Genomic DNA, 23,100 nt, shown 5'->3' on the forward strand with positions numbered 1-23,100 from the left:
GTTTTCAGTAAGACTGGCCAATGCCTGGATTTTCTACAGAAGATTTTGGCGCATTGCTGAATAATACAAGATTCAACAAGAAGAACAAGAAACAACAGTCAATGGACGCTCACGAGACCCTCGGTGAGAAGAACACGGAGAAAATGAAACAGACCAAGCACCACAGCAAGAGGAGGAGCTTGGAAAACCTCCAAGACTGCACCGGTCATAAGAAAACAAACACTGAAGGGGTTATGGAACCCAAAAAGCAGAGGAATAACTTAAAAACCAAGACGCGGATGAGGATGGAATATTTGTATCCGATTATAGACCCCAACAAGAAGAGGAAGAAGCAGGACATGGAGGGCGATGAAAACCAGAACAAGAAGACCAAGAAAGACACGGAGGACCACGAGAAGCAGTACAAGAACACGAAGAAGGACACAGACGACCACGAGAAGCAGGACAGGAAGACGAAGAAGGGCACGGAGGACCACAAGAACCAAGACAAGAAGAGGAAGAAGGACATGAAGGATCACGAGAAGCAGGAAGAGAAAAGCAAGGACAAGGAACATCACGAGAACCAACACAAAAACACCAAGGGAGAAGGCAGGAAAAACCGAAGGAAAGGGTGCAATATGGAGTGCTGTAAACGGATTAAGGACTGCATCAAGAAATGGAACAAGAAGGATAATGAAGACTACGAGGAACAGGCCAAAAAGAGCAGCACGGAGAAACGTGAGAGCCAGGCCAAGAAGAGGAAAGGTAAGAGTATTGAAGACCATGATAGCCAGGCCAAGAAGAGAAAGGGGCAGGGCAAAGAGGACCATGACATCCAGGTCACGAAGAAGTTGCACGACAAGGAGAAACATGACAGTCAGGCCAAGAAAAGAAAGAGGCAGGACAAGGAGGAAGATGACACCCAGGCCAAGAAAGTGAAGAGGCAGGACAAGGACAAACATGACACACAGGCCAAGAAAAGGAAGAGGCAGGACAAAGAGGAACATGAAACCCAGGCGAAAAAGTGGAAGGGGGAAGAGAAAGAGCCAAAGAAGAGGAGGCCGCTGGAGAATTATAAGCGTATCCTTGATCACCTCAGGAAGAGGGGAGGGCGGGACAGCAGCAACGTGCTGAAGCTGAAGGTGGAGGCCGAAAGAGTAAAAAAGAAGAGGAGTGTGAGCGAGTACTGCCGTGTTCATCTTGAGGAAGGACACATGACGGATGCGACCGTGCGCGGCCATCCATGTCTTGTCTTTTTTGACACCGGCGCCTCAGCCAGCATCATGTTCCTGTCACTGGCTAAGAAAGCGGGCCTCCTCACGGGCCGCGAGAAGACAGAAAAAATACTCTTCTCTACCTGGAATGGCATCCTGTTGCTGGACGTGATCATGCTCGACGAGGTACTGTTGGTGCTGAAGGACGGCCTTGCGGTCAATACGCCCATGTTGGTGTTTCCAAAGGAGGCGGAGATCACCTCTCGCAACGACGTGATAGTGCTGTCCATGAGCCGCTTGCAGGAGGCTGAGATGCGGCAGGACTTCCATCACGACGGTAGCAGCACCCTGTTCCTGCGTCACCCGGAACGTCTGCGGCGGAGACCTCAGCCAGGGCGCGAAGGGAAAGTGTTCGCGTTTGCCGCACAAGCACAAGGCGTCGAGGAGCCGCTGATGGTGCTGCTGGACACATGCTCTACTATACCATTCTCTATCACCAAGATCGGCCGGTACAACGTGCGGTGCAGGACAGGAAGCGAGACTGCGCTGCCGACACGAGTCATTCTGCAGTTTGGCAGCGGCACACTCACAGTGCAGATGAACACCAACCAGGGGGTTAGCGACTTCGACTTTGTGTTTGGACGACCGCTGCTCTGTAAATTACGAGCAGCAATAGATTATGTTGATTCGACCATGACGTTGAAGCTCAACAGAAAACAATTCTGCCTCGACATCTTCCCTCACTGAGCGAGCCGCCCTCCAGCGTCCCCTCTCCCCTCTTTTTTTTTTTTTTTTACTTATTTTATTTTATTTTTTATTTTAATTTTTTTTTTTATGTATCATGGAGATCAGCAGAAGGAAAAAAAAATATTAAAAAGCCTGCACAAATGTAGCTCACAAAAAGAAAATAGGAGTAGTGACCTAGGTACAGAAATAATGTGGATTAAGGACATTAGACAAAGTGTTCCGGATTAAGGATGTTAAATGAAGAAAATAGTCTGGATTAAGGATAGTGGATTAAGAAAATATTATTATTATTATTATTGTGCAGAAATTCACAATAATAATAGTACATTAACGGAAAAGTGTGGATTAAGGATAATGGATTAGGAAAATAGTTAGAATTAAGGATAGTGGATTAGAAAAAAAACTCTGAATTAAAAATACTGGATTAGAAAAATAGTCGGAATGAAGGCTAGTGGACTAAGAAAATAGTATCGATTAAGGATACTGAATTAAGAAAATAGCCGAAATTAAAGATAGTACATTAAGAAAATACTCTTGATTAAGAAAAGAGGATTAAAAATACTCGAGATTAACAAAAGAGGATTAAAAACAGTCTGGATTAACGATAATGGATTAAGAAAGTAGTCTCCATTAACACTTAAACTACGGACAAAAAATAAACATCATGCACGGCGAAAATCTAAATGCAGAAGTAAATAATGAATGAGGAGATTGTGATGTGAAATACTACAGCACATGGAAGTGGTACAGAAAATATTAGGGCAACACAAGGAACTCAAAAAGCGCGCCAAAATTTCACTTGTCAGGTAGAATGATGACGACAGGAGAAAGCTCTCGCTCACTCTCGCTCTGGCTCCGGCTGTCGCTCTCTCTTCTCCTCTCTCCTTTCCGTTCCTTTCTCTTCTCTCATCTCTCCTCTCCTCTCCTCTCTTCTTTCCTCTCCTGTCCTCTCCTCTCTCCTCTCCTCTCCTCTCCTCCCTCCTCTCCTCTCCTCTCCTTTCTCCTCTCCTCTCCTCTCCTCTCCTTTACTCTCTCCTCTTCTCTCCTCTCCACTCTTTTCTCCTCTCCTCTCCTCTCTTCTCTCCTCTACTCTCTCCTCTTCTCTCCTTTCTCCTCTCTTCTCCTCTCCTCTCCCTTCTTCTCTCCTCTCCTCTCCTCTCCTCTCCTCTCCTCTCTCCTCTCCTTTCTCCTCTCCTCTTTCCTCTTTTCTTCTCTCCTCTCTCCTCTTTTCTCCTATCCTCTCCTCTCTTCTCTCCTTTTCTCTCCTCTTTTCTCTCCTCTTCTCTTTTCTCTCATTTCTTCTCTTATCTTTTCTCCTCTCTTCTTCTCTCTCCTTTCCTCTTCTCTCTCCTCTCCTATCTCCTCTCTTCTTTTCTCTCTTTTCTTTTCTCTTATCTCCTCTCCTCTCCTCTCCTCTCATATCCTCTTTCCTCTCCTCTTTTCTCTCTCTTCTCTTCTCTTCTCTTCTCTTTTTTTCTCTCCTCTCCTCTCATCTCCTCTCCTCTTTTCTTCCTTCCTCTTCTCTCCTCTTCTCTCCTCATAACTTCTCTTAAATTTTCTCCTCTTCACTCCTCTTATCTTCTCTTCCCCTTCCTTGCCTTCATATTAAATGAAATTTTCTCTCTCTTCTCTTCTCTCCCCTTCTCTCATCTCCTCTCTTCTCCTGTCCTCTCCTCCCCTCTCCTCTCCTTTCTCTTCTCCTCTCCTCTCCTCTCTCTCCTCTCCTTTCTCTTCCCCTTTCCTTTCTTCTCCCCTCTCCTCTCCTCAACTCTCCTTTTTCCTCTACTCTCTCCTCTCCTTTCCTCTCCTCTTCTCTCCTCTCTCCTCCTCTTTCATCTCCTCTATCCACTTTTCTCTACTGTTTTCTCTCCTCTCCTCTTTACTCTCGTCTCCTCTCCTCTCTTCTCCTCTCTTCTCTCCTCCCCTCTCCTTTAATCGAATCTCTCATCTCCTCTCTTCTTTTCTCTCTCCTTTTCTCTTCTCTTCTCTTCTCTTCTCTCCTCTCCTTTTCTCTTCTCTTCTCTTCTCTTTTCTTCTCTTCTCTTCTCTTATCTCCTCTCCTCTCCTTTACTCTCATCTTCTCTTCTCTTTTTGTCCTCTTTTCTCTATCTTCTCTAGAAGCCTATCCTCTCCTCTCCTCTCCTCTCCTCTCCTCTCCTTTCTTCTCCCGTTCTCTTCTCTTCTCTCCTCTAATCTACTCTCTTCTACTATAGTTAGTGCTTTCTCTTTTCTTGTCTTCTTTTCTGTTTGATTCCGAGAGAGAGAGAGAGAGAGAGAGAGAGAGAGAGAGAGAGAGAGAGAGAGAGAGAGAGAGAGAGAGAGAGAGAGAGAGAGAGAGAGAGAGAGAGAGAGAGAGAGAGAGAGAGAGAGAGAGAGAGAGAGAGAGAGAGAGAGAGAGAGAGAGAGAGAGAGAGAGAGAGAGAGAGAGAGAGAGAGAGAGAGAGAGAGAGAGAGAGAGAGAGAGAGAGAGAGAGAGAGAGAGAGAGAGAGAGAGAGAGAGAGAGAGAGAGAGAGAGAGAGAGAGAGAGAGAGAGAGAGAGAGAGAGAGAGAGAGAGAGAGAGAGAGAGAGAGAGAGAGAGAGAGAGAGAGAGAGAGAGAGAGAGAGAGAGAGAGAGAGAGAGAGAGAGAGAGAGAGAGAGAGAGAGAGAGAGAGTCTTCTCCTGCCCAGATCCATCATTCTCCGGCAAGTCAAATCTTGGCGTGCTTTTTGGAGTTTGTTAAGTTTGCTGTAATACATAATGTACCACTTTCATGTGCTGTAACATTTCACATCACCGTCTTGTCATTCATTACACTGTATGCTTTTGTATTTAGATTTTCGCCTTGTGTTATGATGTCTCTTTCCGTCCGCAATTTAAGGATTAAGGATAGTGCATTAAGAAAGTAGTCTGGATTAAGGATAAAGGATGGATAAAGGAAATAGTCTCTATTAAGGATGTTAAATTACGGAAATAGTATTGATTAAGGATAGTAGATTACGAAAATCTGCATTGAGGATAGGTGATTAAATAAATTGTCTGGATTAAGGATGTTAGATTAACGAAATATTCTGCATTAAGGACACTGGTCTAAATAAACAGTCTCAATTAAAGATACTGGATGAAATAATTGTCTGCATTAAGGAGAGCAGATTAAGAAAATAGCCTGAATTAAGGACAGTAGATTGAGAAGGTATTCTTGATTAAGGAAAGTGAATTTAAAGACATTCCTTGGATGAAGGTCATTACGTTAAGAAAAGACTTTAGACTAAGAATTATATACAAAATAGTATGTACTCAGGAACGAGGGACTGAAATGTTCTTCAAAGGAGCAAAGGCTGTGCTTATATATAGATATAGAATTTTCATATTGTAATTTCTTATGAGAGTTTGAAACTATGGTCCATATTCTTATTTGCTGTGTGCTGGTGACCTGTCGATTAATATGTTTAGAGACTTTAACAGAAACATAAGTATAAAAGATTTATCATTCTTTTCCTTTTCCCTCTTCCCGTGGAAGAGGGAAAGTCGAGAGATGACAACTAAACTAGTGAAAGTGTCTGTGATAGATGTTATATTGCTTGGTAGCTAAGGATGAGCAGGCAACGATCAGTGGGGTATAGTGAAGATAAGGCATATTACCACAAGGGATATGAATATCAAACACTGCTTACAGATTAAATACTGATATCTAAAGAACTATCACCACTACACAGAGAAATGATAGTTACAGAAGAGCTTTAAGGTGAAACAAGGCAAACTAAATTGTTGAAGAACATTACGGATAGCGATACAGAAGATAATTCAATGACAATGATCATGATGAGAAGAATGATTAGTCAGGCGACAAAATGAACATATTTCAAAGCGTTATATTCACCTAGTTCTGAGCAAGATGTCATCATTAATCATGAGGAAGACTTCAGGTCTAAACGGAAACAAGATACACGGAAACAACATAAACACGAAAGCAGGTACCAAGAAGCTACCACCACCCTGATAAATAAGAGACGAGACGTGACCACCGAGGAGAACAACAAGATGCGGTGAGTCATCACAAGACTAACAGAGCCGCAGATTAGCACCAGATTACGAGAAGAGGTGGCTATCACTGAATTAGTATACGAGGGACGCAGAGCTCACCGGAAGCAGATGACCTGGACAACACGGACAGCCGGCACACCATACGAATCGCCGCCTCCTTGTTCCTGATTAGAAGATGCGATTACCAAACTTATTTGAGAATTAACCTTATTGAAAGTTAAGGGAAAACAAACTGTATGATTGAAGTATGGGAACATAAATATAGTTACTTGAAAGTGGACCTTACGGAAAATATAGGAGAATGAAGCTTATGATCAAAGTAGGAGAAAATAAATACAGTTACTCTAAAATTAACCTTATTGAAAGATATAGGAAAATTAACTGTATGATCGAAGTGTTGGAAATTAAATCCTATAGCAACGGAAGCCTTGTTGGGGCAAAAAGTCGCTAGAACATCACGTGTATATTATGAGGTGTAGGGGATGGGAACAGACAGACGCAGAGAGAGGGACAAGCTAGACAGAGCAGTCAGAGCAGAGAGGGTCAAGATGGACAAGCCGCCTATCACAGTACCAGTAAGTAGAGCCAGACAGTTGTAATGCAGTCAGAGTAAAATGTTGGTGTTATATATTGACAGAGAGGGATTGGGTAGGTGTAGGATGTGTTCCTCACTGAATATTAGTTGTGAGGTTTGTGTAGGATGTGACTTATCATTGAATATTAAATATGTGAAGTGATTTCAATCGCTGAAGTGTTTCAAATATTTAATGGAATTTATTTGAAGAGAGATGAAACAATTTTTCGTAGTTTTTCGCTGTTGTCGAAAGTCGTATATGATCGTGTGAGTGTAAATATATGTAAATAATATAAATTAAGTAAAAATTACAAAAACCCAAAGCGTTCCCCTCAACCCACAAAAGCCAGTCTTATAGATTAGGGACGCAACAAGATCGTGCAACGCAGAAGCACGACAATCAAGACAAGAGATAAGAAGTTCTCTGTGAAAGTAATAAAGAAAAATGCTAAAATTCGGCTATTTTGGAGAACAAAATCATTCTAAAAGCAAAGTGTGACAGGGTTAATGGACATTTGCTATTGTTTTCCACTGAAAAGAGTTGGAAAATAACACTTGCTTCTCAAAGACAAAAATCGTGTTACATATTGAATCAGTATCGTCTACATCGTGTTACCTCACAGTTTTTCATATTTATTTTATTTATTTATTTTTTCTCTCTTTCATATCTTTTGGCATGCATTATTCTTAGCTACAGGTAGGTTTCTCTTGACTTATTTATTTAATCAGTGACCTCTCAGTGTGTGTGTGTGTGTGTGTGTGTGTGTGTGTGTGTGTGTGTGTGTGTGTGTGTGTGTGTGTGTGTGTGTGTGTGTGTGTGTGTGTTTGTGTGTGTGTGTGTGTGTGTGTGTGTGTGTGTGTGTGTGTGTGTGTGTGTGTGTGTGTGTGTGTGTGTGTGTGTGTGTGTGTGTGTGTGTGTGTGTGTGTGTGTGTGTGTGTGTGTGTGTGTGTGTGTGTGTGTGTGTGTGTGTGTATGTGTGTGTGTGTGTGTGTGTGCGCGCGTCGGTTCTCGGTCAAGCGTTTGTAGACTGCAAGGAACAGGAGGAGGAGGAGGAGGAGGAGGAGGACGAGGAGGAGGAGTGAAGACGAGAAATGAGGAAAAGGAAGAAAAGAAGGAGCAGAAGGACAACAAAAACAAAACAAGAACAAGAAGCGAGACACAAACACAAACACAAACACACACACACACAGACACACACACACACACACACACACACACACACACACACACACACACACACACACACACACACACACACACACACACACACACACACACACACACACACACACACACACACACACACACACACACACACACACACACACACACACACACACACACACACACACACACACACACACACACACACACACACACACACACACACACACAAAAAAAAAAAACACACACAAACACACACACACATAAAAAATGAATATATATATATATATATATATATATATATATTAAGGAGAGAGAGAGAGAGAGAGAGAGAGAGAGAGAGAGAGAGAGAGAGAGAGAGAGAGAGAGAGAGAGAGAGAGAGAGAGAGAGAGAGAGAGAGAGAGAGAGAGCAGTGGGGGTAAGTAATGCTGGTATTGAGGGAGATGAGGGGATGACGCTGTGTTTTTTATATATATATATATATATTATATATTTACTTGTTTTTTTTTTCACACATATGTTTTCACATATATTCCTTCTCCTCCTCCTCCTCCTCCTCCTCCTCCTTTTTTTTTGTCTTCTTCGTCTTCTTCATATTCGTGTAATTTTATAGTGAGCAAGAGGTGATGCTGCGACACATCTCATTAAATGGTTCTTCCACTTAGAATATTTAACCAAAGTATGTTACACTAAACGAAGAACACACTACATGCATATATATATATATATATATATATATATATATATATATATATATATATATATATATATATATATATATATATATATATATATATATATATATATATATATATATATATATATATATATATATATATATATATACAAAATAATAAATTGAGGTTATTCCGTGTTGTTGAAGATAATGACCATCCTGTGTCCTCAGGTCACAATGATCCAGCTCCTGCCCTTCTTGCTTCCTCACTGATGCACGTAAGGGTCACGGCTCGTTTTCTTCCCTTGGATGTGTAAGCGCGGAACTGAACTTACAGATAGATAGATAGATAGATATTTTATTGACCACAACATAATACAGCATAAATATAATATATACATACAAATACATCATAACATGGTCCAGCACAAAATTAAAACTCATAAATTTCTAAATACTTAAAATATCTTAAAACAATTTGTGAATCATGAACCCGTAGTGTGTTTTACTAACTACATATAAACAATATAACATGAGTAAACAATGTCGTTCAATGTACTGACATCCTAGTTAAACAAACAGAAGTACTCTTTTAGATTATTTCTAAGTACAGATTTTACTTTTACTGACACAAGTGATAAGAATGAACTAATAAGCTAGATTGTATAAAAATGTTAAAATGTTAGAATTATATTCTGACTATATAGCCGTTATTTTTTTCTACTCAGTTATATGAAGACAGAATTAGGTGAACAATTTTACACTGATCCATATTAGAATATTGCTCAGAAAAAATATCTTGAATAGTTACAAAATCATGACTATCTCTCACATGTTGTGTACTAGGACAATCTTGTACCACATGTGTTTCCGTCTGTATACAGCCACATGGACACAATCTCTCCTCTATAGGTAGACGACCACGTCCCCTCCTATTCCATCTGCCAGTCTCCACCGCTAAAGAGTGAGCTGACAACCTAAACTGTGTAAATGACATCCTCTCTCTTTCTGGTATACTATCCCTTACACGGTAAACCTCGTGAACAGATAAACCCGGATTGATTTCTCGGTAAATCATTCTCCTAGATGATTCGGATCTCAAAATATCGTTCTTTAGTGATTCTGTTGTTAATATGATATCATCTAAATTATTAAAAATCAATCCGTGTACATATGTTCTCGTAGTATATCTAGTGTCCAGTACTTTATGTATTACCAACATTAGGGGATCGTCATTCATTACAGATCTTTCTCGCCACACTTTAGTGAAGAACTTTCTTTGTCTACTTCGTACAAGATCTTTTAAAGGTGGATATCCAGATTCAATGTAACACATATCATTGCAGGTGGTCTTCCTAACTCCAAGTAGCTGTTTTAATGCCCAGTTGTAGATTTTTGTGGCTGGTTTTAAGTCAGCGTTCAGCCACGACTCACACCCATACAGCACGGCTGACATGAGAGCAGCATCAAATATTCTCTTCTTTACGATAAAGGGCCAGTCACAATTCTTCTTTAAGAATAAAACAAATTTGTTAAAGTGTGCCATCTTTGCCTGCATGTGAGCCGCGACTGCCGCTGACACGGAACCGTCAGCTGTAAATGGTGAGCCAAGATAGGTGTACTGTGCGCACGACTCCACCACCAGGTCATCTACTCTTACTGCCTCTCTGTCGTGTTCTGTACCACATATAACAAAGAATTTTGTTTTTGTTGCATTGATCTTCATGCCATAGCTATCGCAGTACTGTTTTAGCAATGTTACTTTATTGATTAAATTATCTTTGGTTGTTGCAAGGAGCACCGTATCATCCATTAGGACTAAAATATGTAGCCAAGACAAGAAACCATCAGGATTACTATTTTCTTTGATAATCTTAATCAGGTCATTAACGTACAGGACAAAGAGCAGACAAGATGTTGAGCTACCCTGACGCACCCCGACCGTGGCTGCTACTATCACTGAACCGATGACACTGTTCGTTACCGCGTACATAGCAACAAGTGCCGCCAGCATAACACTACCACAACCCAACCGTTTCAGAACTGCAAATAACATACTTCTAGGTACCAGATCGTAAGCCTGAGTAAAGTCCACAAACATTACAAAAAGTTTCCTTTTCTTCCTTTTAGCCATATCAGTTAATAATCTTAATGTTACGATATGCTCAATGCAGCCACGACCATTCTGTGCTCCAGCCTGCTCCCTGTATGGTTTGAACCATCTCTCCAGTCGCGCAAACAGTATCATATCAAAGAGTTTAGCGAGACAATTAATAATAGTCACACCACGGTAATTACGAGGTTCCCGTCTGTTACCTCTCTTAAATAACATGAACAGTTTAGCCGTAGACCATAGACTAGGATATGAAGCTGACGCGAATATAGTATTAAATAATGTAGTAATTATCAGCAACCATTGCCCTGTAAGTAGTTTTAACACACCGGGAGAGACTCCATCTGGACCGCATGCCTTGTCTGGCTTAATATTGTCTATTTGCTTCTGAATTTCCTCTTGACTTATCTGGTCATCTAGAATTGGAATATTTACTGGTAAATGATTTCCGTCATCTAAATTATCTGCCACAGTAGGATTCAATACTTCCTCATAAAATTCTTTAAATTCCTGATCAGAAGGACGACCATCTTCCTTACAATCACCCTGATATTTACCCTTCCAATCTATCGCCCTCCATACTCGAGAATCATCACGGTCCTGTAGGAGTCTGTCCCAGCGGTCAGTGTATGTCCTGTCATGTACATCGTTACCTTCACCTGCCACCGTCTTGCCACGGCTCCTACTGCAACATTCGTACAACACTTCAGACACCTTTTCTGCAAACTCATCTACAGTGACATCATTACCATCCACATGCACATTAGAAATTAAATTAGAGAACATATCATGATTAATCTGATTGAATTTTATAGGTTTACTCGTCATCTTAGCACGCTCCGCAGTCCCCAGTAGTGATGCATGACCGCCTAAATGGTAGGCACGCCGTAACACATGGTCAAGATTGACTTTATTCAAGCATAATTGGACCGCTATCAGAGCGTGATCTGATGGCAAGTGTTCTGTCTGGTGAACCTGAAACAAATCAATATTCCTGACTAACTTCTCTGACGCTATACAAACATCCAACTCGGAAATCCATGTGCTATCTTTCTTAAATGTCAGATTGCTTACAAAGTGCTTCTCACGAGTTTTCAGATTGTTGATCACAATTAAGTTATTGTCTTTACAAACTGATGCTAAGGCATAAGCGTTATCATTGGGAGTATTTACATCATCTGGTATGAGTGGATATGCATATTCAGTATTATTGGCAATATCTCTTACAGCTTTGCCCAACCTCGCATTTACATCACCTAATATTAAACACTTATCACAGTTGTTTTCCATGAGCTTCTCGTGTATAGCTGCAAATGACTCGTGAGAGAAGTACAGTGAGTCACTTGGGGGTATGTAGCAGGCACCAAACATTACTCCAGGTACACAGTGACACGAGAATGTCGCAGTGTAAGTCATTTTGGCTGACTCCAAAACTAAACGTCAGTTACGTTGTGTGAATTGTTAACTGTGGCGAGGTTTTCCAAGGCTCTAAATGGCTGTCAGACCGTGGTGGCGTGAAAATGTTAGTGGGATATCAGTGCACAGGTGCTCGTGTATCGATAGAGACTGAGATATCAGAGATAACTGACTGAGGGAAATTAATATTTAGATAATTAAATATACTGAATCATATAAATGTATTATATCTATTGTTTTGAAGTGAGTGTTCATGATTGCAGTGTTGGTTTGGCAAAAATTCAGTATCATTAATGGAAAGGGTGCATCTCTGTTGCCGATGAAAAATAATCTTAATTTTTTACCTTCTTTCATTCTTGTCTCTGATTGGCTAAACTCCTTATCACATTCTAGAACCAAGGTCTTTCATTGGCCCATCTGGTGGATGCCAAAGTGCTTTAGCTCCAAGCTGCTGAGTGGCTGCAGAAGCGACCGCTGAGGTATACTAACAGTCAGATCAGGTTTTCAGTAAGACTGGCCAATGCCTGGATTTTCTACAGAAGATTTTGGCGCATTGCTGAATAATACAAGATTCAACAAGAAGAACAAGAAACAACAGTCAATGGACGCTCACGAGACCCTCGGTGAGAAGAACACGGAGGAGAAAATGAAACAGACCAAGCACCACAGCAAGAGGAGGAGCTTGGAAAACCTCCAAGACTGCACCGGTCATAAGAAAACAAACACTGAAGGGGTTATGGAACCCAAAAAGCAGAGGAATAACTTAAAAACCAAGACGCGGATGAGGATGGAATATTTGTATCCGATTATAGACCCCAACAAGAAGAGGAAGAAGCAGGACATGGAGGGCGATGAAAACCAGAACAAGAAGACCAAGAAAGACACGGAGGACCACGAGAAGCAGTACAAGAACACGAAGAAGGACACAGACGACCACGAGAAGCAGGACAGGAAGACGAAGAGGGGCACGGAGGACCACAAGAACCAAGACAAGAAGAGGAAGAAGGACACGAAGAATCACGAGAAGCAGGAAGAGAAAAGCAAGGACAAGGAACATCACGAGAACCAACACAAAAACACCAAGGGAGAAGGCAGGAAAAACCGAAGGAAAGGGTGCAATATGGAGTGCTGTAAACGGATTAAGGACTGCATCAAGAAATGGAACAAGAAGAATAATGAAGACTACGAGGAACAGGCCAAAAAGAGCAGCACGGAGAAACGTGAGAGCCAGGCCAAGAAGAGAAAAGGTAAGAGTATTGAAGACCATGATAGCCAGGCCAAGAAGAGAAAGGGGCAGGGTAAAGAGGACCATGACACCCAGGTCACGAAGAAGTTGCACGACAAGGAGGAACATGACAGTCAGGCCAAGAAAAGAAAGAGGCAGGACAAGGAGGAAGATGACACCCAGGCCAAGAAAGTGAAGAGGCAGGACAAGGAGAAACATGACACACAGGCCAAGAAAAGGAAGAGGCAGGAAAAGGAGGAACATGAAACCCAGGCGAAAAAGGGGAAGGGAGAAGAGAAAGAGCCAAAGAAGAGGAGGCCGCTGGAGAATTATAAGCGTATCCTTGATCACCTCAGGAAGAGGGGAGGGCGGGACAGCAGCAACGTGCTGAAGCTGAAGGTGGAGGCCGAAAGAGTCAAAAAGAAGAGGAGTGTGAGCGAGTACTGCCGTGTTCATCTTGAGGAAGGACACATGACGGATGCGACCGTGCGCGGCCATCCATGTCTTGTCTTTTTTGACACCGGCGCCTCAGCCAGCATCATGTTCCTGTCACTGGCTAAGAGAGCGGGCCTCCTCACGGGCCGCGAGAAGACAGAAAAAATACTCTTCTCTACCTGGAATGGCATCCTGTTGCTGGACGTGATCATGCTCGACGAGGTACTGTTGGTGCTGAAGGACGGCCTTGCGGTCAATACGCCCATGTTGGTGTTTCCAAAGGAGGCGGAGATCACCTCTCGCAACGACGTGATAGTGCTGTCCATGAGCCGCCTGCAGGAGGCTGAGATGCGGCAGGACTTCCATCACGACGGTAGCAGCACCCTGTTCCTGCGTCACCCGGAACGTCTGCGGCGGAGACCTCAGCCAGGGCGCGAAGGGAAAGTGTTCGCGTTTGCCGCACAAGCACAAGGCGTCGAGGAGCCGCTGATGGTGCTGCTGGACACATGCTCTACTATACCATTCTCTATCACCAAGATCGGCCGGTACAACGTGCGGTGCAGGACAGGAAGCGAGACTGCGCTGCCGACACGAGTCATTCTGCAGTTTGGCAGCGGCACACTCACAGTGCAGATGAACACCAACCAGGGGGTTAGCGACTTCGACTTTGTGTTTGGACGACCGCTGCTCTGTAAATTACGAGCAGCAATAGATTATGTTGATTCGACCATGACGTTGAAGCTCAACAGAAAACAATTCTGCCTCGACATCTTCCCTCACTGAGCGAGCCGCCCTCCCGCGTCCCCTCTCCTCTCTCTTTTTTTTTTTTTTTTACTTATTTTATTTTATTTTTTTTTATATATCATGGAAATCAGCAGAAGGAAAAAAAAAATTTTTTTAAAGCCTGCAATGTAGCTCACAAAAAGAAAATAGGAGTAGTGACCTGGGTACAGAAATAATGTGGATTAAGGACATTAGACAAAGTGTTCCGGACTAAGGATGTTAAAAGAAGAAAATAGTCTGGATTAAGGATAGTGGATTAAGAAAATATGATTATTATTATTATTATTATTGTGAAGAAATTCACAATAATAATAGTACATTAACGGAAAAGTCTAGATTAAGGATAATGGATTAGGAAAATAGTTAGAATTAAGGATAGTGGATTAGAACAAAACTCTGAATTAAAGATACTGGATTAGAAAAATAGTCGGAATGAAGGCTAGTGGAATAAGAAAATAGTATTGATTAAGGATACTGAATTAAGAAAATGGCCTAAATTAAAGATAGTACATTAAGAAAATACTCTTGATTAAGAGTAGAGGATTAAAAATACTCCAGATTAACGAAAGAGGATTAAAAACAGTCTGGATTAACGATAATGGATTAAGAAAGTAGTCTCCATTAACACTTAAACTGCGGACAAAAAATAAACATCATGCACGGCGAAAATCTAAATGCAGAAGTAAATAATGAATGAGGAGATTGTGATGTGAAATACTACAGCACATGGAAGTGGTACAGAAAATATTAGGGCAACACAAGGAACTCAAAAAGCGCGCCAAAATTTCACTTGCCGGGTAGAATGATGACGACAGGAGAAAGCTCTCGCTCACTCTCGCTCTGGCTCCGGCTGTCGCTCTCTCTTCTCCTCTCTCCTTTCAGTTCCTTTCTCTTCTCTCATCTCTCCTCTCCTCTCCTCTCTTCTCTCCTCTCCTGTCCTCTCCTCTCTCCTCTCCTCTCTTCTCCTCCCTCCTCTCCTCTCCTCTCCTTTCTCCTCTCCTCTCCTCTCCTCTCCTTTACTCTCTCCTCTTCTCTCCTCTCCACTTTTCTCTCCTCTCCTCTCCTCTCTTCTCTCCTCTCCTCTCTCCTCTTCTCTCCTTTCTCCTCTCTTCTCCTCTCCTCTCCCTTCTTCTCTCCCTTCCTCTTCTCTCCTCTCCTCTCTCCTCTCCTTTCTCCTCTCCTCTTTCCTCTTTTCTCCTCTACTCTCTCTTTTTTCTCTTTTCCTCTGCTCTCTTCTTTTCTTTCCTCTCCTCTTTTCTCTCCTCTTCTTTTTTCTCTCATTTCTTCTCTTATCTTTTCTCCTCTCTTCTTCTCTCTCCTTTCCTCTTCTCTCTCCTCTCCTATCTCCTCTCCTCTTTTCTCCCTTTTCTTTTCTCTTATCTCCTTTCCTCTCCTCTCCTCTCATATCCTTTTTCCTCTCCTGTTTTCTCTCTCTTCTCTTCTCTTCTCTTCTCTTTTCTTCTCTCCTCTCCTCTCCTCTCCTCTTCTCTTTTCTTCTTTCCTCTTCTCTTCTCTTCTCTCCTCATAACCTCTCTTAACTTTTCTCCTCTTCACTCCTCTTATCTTCTCTTCCCCTTCCTTTCCTTCATATTAAATGACATTTTCTCTCTCTTCTCTTCTCTTCTCTCCCCTTCTCTCATCTCCTCTCTTCCCCTGTCCTCTCCTCCCCTCTCCTCTCCTTTCTCCTCTGTTCTCCTCTCCTCTCCTCTCCTCTCCTCTCCTCTTCTCTCCTCTCTCCTCTCCTTTTCTCTTCCTCTCTCCTTTCCTCTACCCTCTCCTCTTTTCGACTCTCCATTTTCCTCTACCCTCTCCTCTCCTTTCCTCTCCTCTCCTCTCCTCTCTCCTCCTCTTTCCTCTCCTCTCTCCACTTTTTTCTACTGTTTTCTCTCCTCTCCTCTCCACTCTTCTCCTCTCTTCTCTCCTCTCTTCTCCTTTAATCGAATCTCTCATCTCCTCTCTTCTTTTCTCTCTCTCCTTTTCTCTTCTCTTTTCTTCTCTTCTCTCCTCTCCTCTCCTCTTCTTCTTCTCTTCTCTTCTCTTCTCTTCTCTTCTCTCCTCTCCTCTCCTTTACTCTCATCTTCTCTCCTCTTTTTTGTCCTCTTCTCTCTGTCTTCTCTAGAATCCTCTCCTCTCCTCTATACTCCTTTCTTCTCCCGTTCTCTTCTCTTCTCTCCTCTCATCTACTCTCTTCTACTATAGTTAGTGCTTTCTCTTTTTCTTGTCTTCTTTTCTGTTTGATTCCGAGAGAGAGAGAGAGAGAGAGAGAGAGAGAGAGAGAGAGAGAGAGAGAGAGAGAGAGAGAGAGAGAGAGAGAGAGAGAGAGAGAGAGAGAGAGAGAGAGAGAGAGAGAGAGAGAGAGAGAGAGAGAGAGAGAGAGAGAGAGAGAGAGAGAGAGAGAGAGAGAGAGAGAGAGAGAGAGAGAGAGAGAGAGAGAGAGAGAGAGAGAGAGAGAGAGAGAGAGAGAGAGAGAGAGAGAGAGAGAGAGAGAGAGAGAGAGAGAGAGAGAGAGAGAGAGAGAGAGAGAGAGAGAGAGAGAGAGAGAGAGAGAGAGAGAGAGAGAGAGAGAGAGAGAGAGAGAGAGAGAGAGAGAGAGAGAGAGAGAGAGAGAGAGAGAGAGTCTTCTCCTGCCCAGAGCCATCATTCTCCGGCAAGTCAAATCTTGGCGTGCTTTTTGGAGTTTGTTAAGTTTGCTGTAATACATAATGTACCACTTTCATGTGCTGTAACATTTCACATCACCGTCTTGTCAGTCATTACACTGTATACCTTTGTATTTAGATTTTCGCCTTGTATTATGATGTCTCTTTCTGTCCCCAATTTAAGGATTAAAGATAGTGGATTAAGAAAGTAGTCTGGATTAAGAATAAAGGATGGATAAAAGAAATAGTCAGTATTAGGGATATCAAATTACGGAAATAGTATGGATTAAGGATAGTAGATTATGAAAAGTCTACATTTAAATAAATTAAATAAATTGTCTTGATTAAGGATGATTTAGGAAATATTCTGCATCAAGGACACTGGACTAAATAAATAATCTGGATTAAAGATACTGGATGAAATAATTGTCTGGACTAAGGACTGCAGATTAAGAAAATAGCCTGAATTAAGGACAGTAGATTGAGAAGGCATTGTTGATTAAGGACAGTGAATTAAGGACATTCCTTGGATGAAGGTCATTACGTTAAGAAAAGAGCTTACACTAAGAATTATATACAAAACAGTATTCAGGGACGAGGGACTGAAATGTTCCTTAAAGGAGCAAAGGCAGTGCTTATATATAGATATATAATTATTATACTATTATTTCTTATGAGAGTCTGAAACTAGGGTCCACATTCTTGTCTGCTGTGTGCTGGTGACCTGTTGATTGAATATTAACCTTGATATAAAATAACATATAAGGAGCAAGCTTTTAATACTGCCACATAACTTGCCTAGAAATATTCTCCGTTCATCATTTATTTCAATTTAGCAATAGCTATTATATATATATTTTTTTTCAAAACTTCTTTGGTCACTGACACAAATTTTGCAGATAAACCAACAGACCTAAAAACATTTTTAATTAATTTTGAACACTTCAACAAGGCATTGTGCATTGCATACGACTGAATGAATCACTGTTCAAGTAACAAAATATTGTGTTTCTCATTCCTATAAGTTGTTGGAAATGCTGCACCGGCTGTCAGTGACAAGAACGAGAACGGTAGCGTAAACATCGACGGCAAATGAAGCAACAGCAAAAAACGAGTGCAATAAAACCAGCAACAACAACAACAACAACAACAACAAAACACAACCCTTAGAATCACATTAGCAGGAATAATAAAGAGTACAAACATGCAATAACACCAAACAAGAACAAGAACAACAACAACAACAACAACAACAACAACAACAACAACTACAACAAGCAAAAACAATCATAAAAGAGTAACATCCACACCGCAACATTTCAACACCAGGAAAAGACAAAAAAAAGACTTAAAAAGAAAAAAGAAAAAGAAAAAGACAATAAGAATGAAAAAAAAAAATATATAATGACAGGCAGATGCGGGTGAGTACGAGGTCTGGGATAAACTGTGTCATGTTAACGCCAGTAAAAAAAAGATGGCTGCGACAGCTAAATCTTCCTTTCTACCCCGCATATACGCACCACGAACGCCACTACCACCACCAGTGCCACCACCACCACCATCACCACGACCACCAACACAAGAACGACCACAGCTATAACACGAGACTGACATAGGTTGGCGGCATATGGGGTTGCAAAAAAAAAAGAGTGAAAGAAAGAATATATATATATATATATATATATATATATATATATATATATATATATATATATATATATATATATATATATATATATATATATATATATATATATATATATATATATATATATATATATATATATATATATATATATATATATATATATATATATATATATATATATATATATATATATATATATATATATATATATATATATATATATATATATATATATATATATATATATATATATATATATATATATATATATATATATATATATATATATATATATATATATATATATATATATATATATATATTAGTAATGTTGTTCTGCTTCAGCAACATACTCGTATTTTGGTACCTCAGAAACTCAAAGTCACTCATAATACACGTTTTTCGAATTTTCTTTTCGTCTCTTCCATATAGGGAACTCTGCATGCTTTTTTGGCGTTTTTTTTTCTACATCGAAAGCTCAAAAAAAAATACTTTTTTTTGTAATGTCATTATGTTTCTCAAAAAAAAAAAAAAGTGTGTTTTGCATGAGTTTTAGCGTTTCGGTACGTAAGAAGTTCAAAAGCACACAAAAGGCACGTCTTTCGTAATGATCTTTTGTGTTCCCATAACAGGTGATTTCCAAGCTTTTTAGCGTATTGATACCTATCACGCTCAAAAATATTCAAAAGACTCATTTCTGATAATGTCGTTTCGTATCCTCTTATAGATGAATTTGGATGCATCTTATCCTTTTTGCACCTAATAATGTGAAAAAAAAACTCAAAATACTCCTTTTTGGTAATTAAGTTGTGTTTCTCGATATAGATTGCTGTTCATGCGTTTCAGAATCTGGTGCCTAAAAAAATAAAAAACTCTCATAACATATTTCTTGTAATATCTTTTCGTTTCCCCGTATTGAGAACTTTGCATGAATATTGGCATTTTTCTACTTGAAAAGCTCAAAAATACTGAAATAAAATGTTTTGTGATAGAGTTATACTGTTTCTCCATAAAGATTTTGTGTGTGTGTGTGTGTGTGTGTGTGTGTGTGTGTGTGTGTGTGTGTGTGTGTGTGTGTGTGTGTGTGTGTGTGTGTGTGTGTGTGTGTGTGTGTGTGTGTGTGTGTGTGTTAGTGTTTTGGTACTTACGTAGCTCAAAAAAAAAAAAAGGAAAAGAGACGTTTTTAATAATGTTGTTTTATTTTCCTATATAATGTGCTTTCGATTATTTTTATCGTTTTGGTGCCTAGCACGCACATAAACACTCAAAAGACGCGTTTCTGTAAATTTCTTTTTCCTTTCCTCATATTGGGTGCTTTGTTTGCATTTTGGCGTTTTGGTACCTATCAATGTGACACTCAAAATTCACGTTTTTGTTAATGTTGTTTTGTTTCGCCTAATAGAGTATGATTTCTGCGTTTTCACGTTTTCGCACCTAAAAAGATCAAAACACACAAAATAGACGTTATATTGCTTGGTAGCTAAGGATGAACAGAGAACGATCAGTGGGGTAGAGTGAAGATAAGGTATGTTAGCACAAGGGATAGGAATATGAAACACTGCTTAAAGATTAAATACAGATATCTAAAGAACTAACACCACTATACAGAAATGAGTTACAGAAGAGCTTTAAGGTGAAACAAGGGAAACTAAATTGTTGAAGATCATTACGGATAGCGATACAGAAGATAATTCAATGAAGATGATCATGATGAGAAGAAGAATTAGTCAGACGACAAAATGAACATATTTCAAAGCGTTATATTCACCTGGTTCTGAGCAAGATGTCATGATTAATCATGAGGAAGACTTCAGGTCTAAACGGAAGTACGTGACACCTGAATCCAAGAGGCTGATGAGTGGAAAATTTTATGCCCTGTATATGAGGATGATATGAACCCATGATAAAAAGCCAGAAATGTCACGGTACAGATAGTCTTGGTCAAGTATAGACCAATCTCATGTCAAGTTAAGTAGAGTGTAATTTCCTTGTAACAAGAGCTAAGAACCACATTGTAACATAACGGCTTTTCAAACGTGTATTATGATCTAAATTATCAGAGAAAGAAAATAAAATGACTCAATTAAAGAAAAGAAAAAAAGAAAAACATTGCACGCAAGGCAGACTTTGATAATTTCATGCATAATTGCTTTAGTGTTGTGTTTTCATAAAGCGAGGAAGGAAAAGGTTAATGTTAAATTTGCAATTAGTGATATGCATAAAATATTAACAATCGTTCATCTTGTGCTAAAAAGTAAAAAATTTCTACTTAAAGTGATTGAGATGAAAATATTTGTATCTATGGATAATGGGAAGTCATTACTTATATGGGAGACTCTGATGTTGTTCAGTTGACTAGTAAATCTATTGCTGCAGCTCATATTGATGTTATGTTGTGATTAAAAACCGTGATGAAAGTACACGATTTGAAATGATGTTGTTCAGTTGGCTATTAAATCCATTCCAGCAGTTCATATTGATCTTATGATCTGATTAAAAACCATGATGAAAGAACATGCTTTGAAATAAGTATTGTTGTTCCCTCTACACTTTATTTGAGCGCAGAATGAAATGTTTATTCATCTAAGAGAGTAAAGATAGATGAGTTCACCTAAAGCTGATATGAGTGTCTACATTACAAACTTGGGTTGCTACTTACAACTTTTAGAGAGATTCCCGCCGACACCTTTTCATGTCCGCAGGATGACCTCCCTTCCATTATTTCTTTATAAATTTAAGTGTTTTCTGACTGCATCACACTTCTAGTCATATTGAGAATACTCAGAACTGATTTTCCTGGCTTATGATATAACTGTTGTGGAAAATATGATTAATTGTTGATCTCTCCTCCTACTGGTCAAGATATTCAAAGTTATATTTTGTTTTCTCCACAAATACTCTATTTTTAAACCCGGAACTTATGAATTCTGGTAACAGGTGCCTTCCCAGTAGTTATGGATGGGTACCTTTGTCTCTACACAATGTAAAGATAACCTGCAGTTCCTGATAAAAGCATCAGCCTGCCGGGACCCGGACTGGTACGTCTGGCTGTTGACAGTGCTGGCTGTTGGGGTCACCCTGATGTTCGTGGGCGTGGGTGAGGGCCGCACCTATGGCTCCCCTGGTTCTGGCAGCATGGAGCGGGCCTTCCAAACCCACACCCTGCACCACTTCCACGGATGAGGGAACGAACATCCAGCCAAGTAACCAGTCGCGGGAGGACGCGCGATCATAAGGAGGGCATGTTGTAACCCAAGGAACAAGAAGAAATGAAACACGTAAGAAGAAAGAAGAATGTACAAGAATGTAGAAATGAAGAAGAAAATAAGAAGTAGAAAGAATAACTGAGGGAAGATGATGATAAACACGAAAGCAAGTACCAAGAAGCTACCACAACCCTGATAGATAAGAGACGAGACGTGACCACCGAGGAGAACAACAAGATGCGGTGAGTCATCACAAGACTAACAGAGCCGCAGATTAGCACCAGATTACAAGAAGAGGTGGCTATCACTGAATATGTATACGAGGGGACCAGAGGTCACCGGAAGCAGATGACGTGGACAACACAGACAGCCGGCACACCATAGGAATCGCCACCTCTTTCTTCCTGATTAGAAGATGCGATTACCAAAGTTAATGGAGAATGAACCTTATTGAATGTTAAGGGAAAATAAACTGTATGATCGAAGAATATATAGTTACTTGAAAGTGAACCTTACGGAAAGTATAGGAAAATTAAACATATGATCAAAGTATGAAAAAAATTTAAAAAGTTACTAGAAAATTAACCTTATTCAAAGTTATGGAAAAATATGATCGAAGTATTGGAAAATCAATCTTGTAGCAACGGAAGCTTTGTTGGGGCAAAAGGTCGCTCTAACATCACATGTATATTAAGAGATGTAGGAGATGGAAATAGACAGAAGCACACAGAGAGACAAGGTAGACAGAGCTGTCAGGCCAGAGAGGGTCAAGATGGGCTAGCCGCCTGTCACAGTACCAGTAAGTAGCGCCAGACAGTTGTAATGCAGTCAGAGTAAAATGTTGGTGTTATTCATTGACAGAGAGGGATTGGGTACGTGTAGGATGTGTTCGTCATTGAATATTAGTTGCAATGTTTGTGTAGGATGTGATTTATCATTGAGTATTGAATATGTGAAGTGATTTGAATCAGTGAAGTGTTCCAGATATTTGATGGAATTTATTTTGAAGAGATATGAAACAATTTTCGTTGTTTTTCGTTGTTGTCGGAAGTCGTATATGATCGTCTGAGTGTAAATATATGTAAATAATACAAATTAAGTAAAAATTACAAAAAAAATCAAAGCGTTCCTTTGAACCCACAAAAGCCACCCTTATAAATTAGGGACGCAACAAGATCGTGCAAAGTAGAAGCACGACAATGAAGACAAGGGCAAAAAAGTTCTCTGTGTCAGTATCAGGAAAAATGGTAAAATTT

At 40.3% G+C, this 23,100-nt stretch overlaps 1 protein-coding gene across 1 annotated transcript; it reads right to left on the reverse strand.

Moving 5' to 3' along the window:
• Positions 1-5,299: 5,299 nt before the first annotated feature.
• Positions 5,300-11,908, reverse strand: LOC135092291 (uncharacterized). Its single transcript, XM_063990745.1, has 3 exons — positions 9,600-11,908; positions 6,063-6,127; positions 5,300-5,352 (listed from the first exon to the last, which is right to left on the reverse strand). Exons 1-3 carry the CDS (start codon positions 11,906-11,908, stop codon positions 5,300-5,302), a joined length of 2,427 nt encoding a protein of 808 aa, XP_063846815.1.
• Between the last annotated feature and the right edge of the window lie 11,192 nt (positions 11,909-23,100).

The sequence above is a fragment of the Scylla paramamosain genome, chromosome 39 (genome assembly GCF_035594125.1).
Source record: "Scylla paramamosain isolate STU-SP2022 chromosome 39, ASM3559412v1, whole genome shotgun sequence".
In the NCBI taxonomy this organism is placed as follows: domain Eukaryota; kingdom Metazoa; phylum Arthropoda; class Malacostraca; order Decapoda; family Portunidae; genus Scylla; species Scylla paramamosain.

Excerpts from the sequence above, each read along its gene's own strand:
- LOC135092291 (XM_063990745.1), bottom strand. The coding sequence starts at position 11,908 with ATGACTTACACTGCGACATTCTCGTGTCACTGTGTACCTGGAGTAATG. Across the intron at positions 6,128-9,599 it reads ATGAATGACGATCCCCTAAT|GAACAAGGAGGCGGCGATTC; the intron begins GTTGGTAATACA and ends TCTTCTAATCAG. Across the intron at positions 5,353-6,062 it reads GTCCAGGTCATCTGCTTCCG|GTCACCAGCACACAGCAAAT; the intron begins GTGAGCTCTGCG and ends ATTAATCGACAG.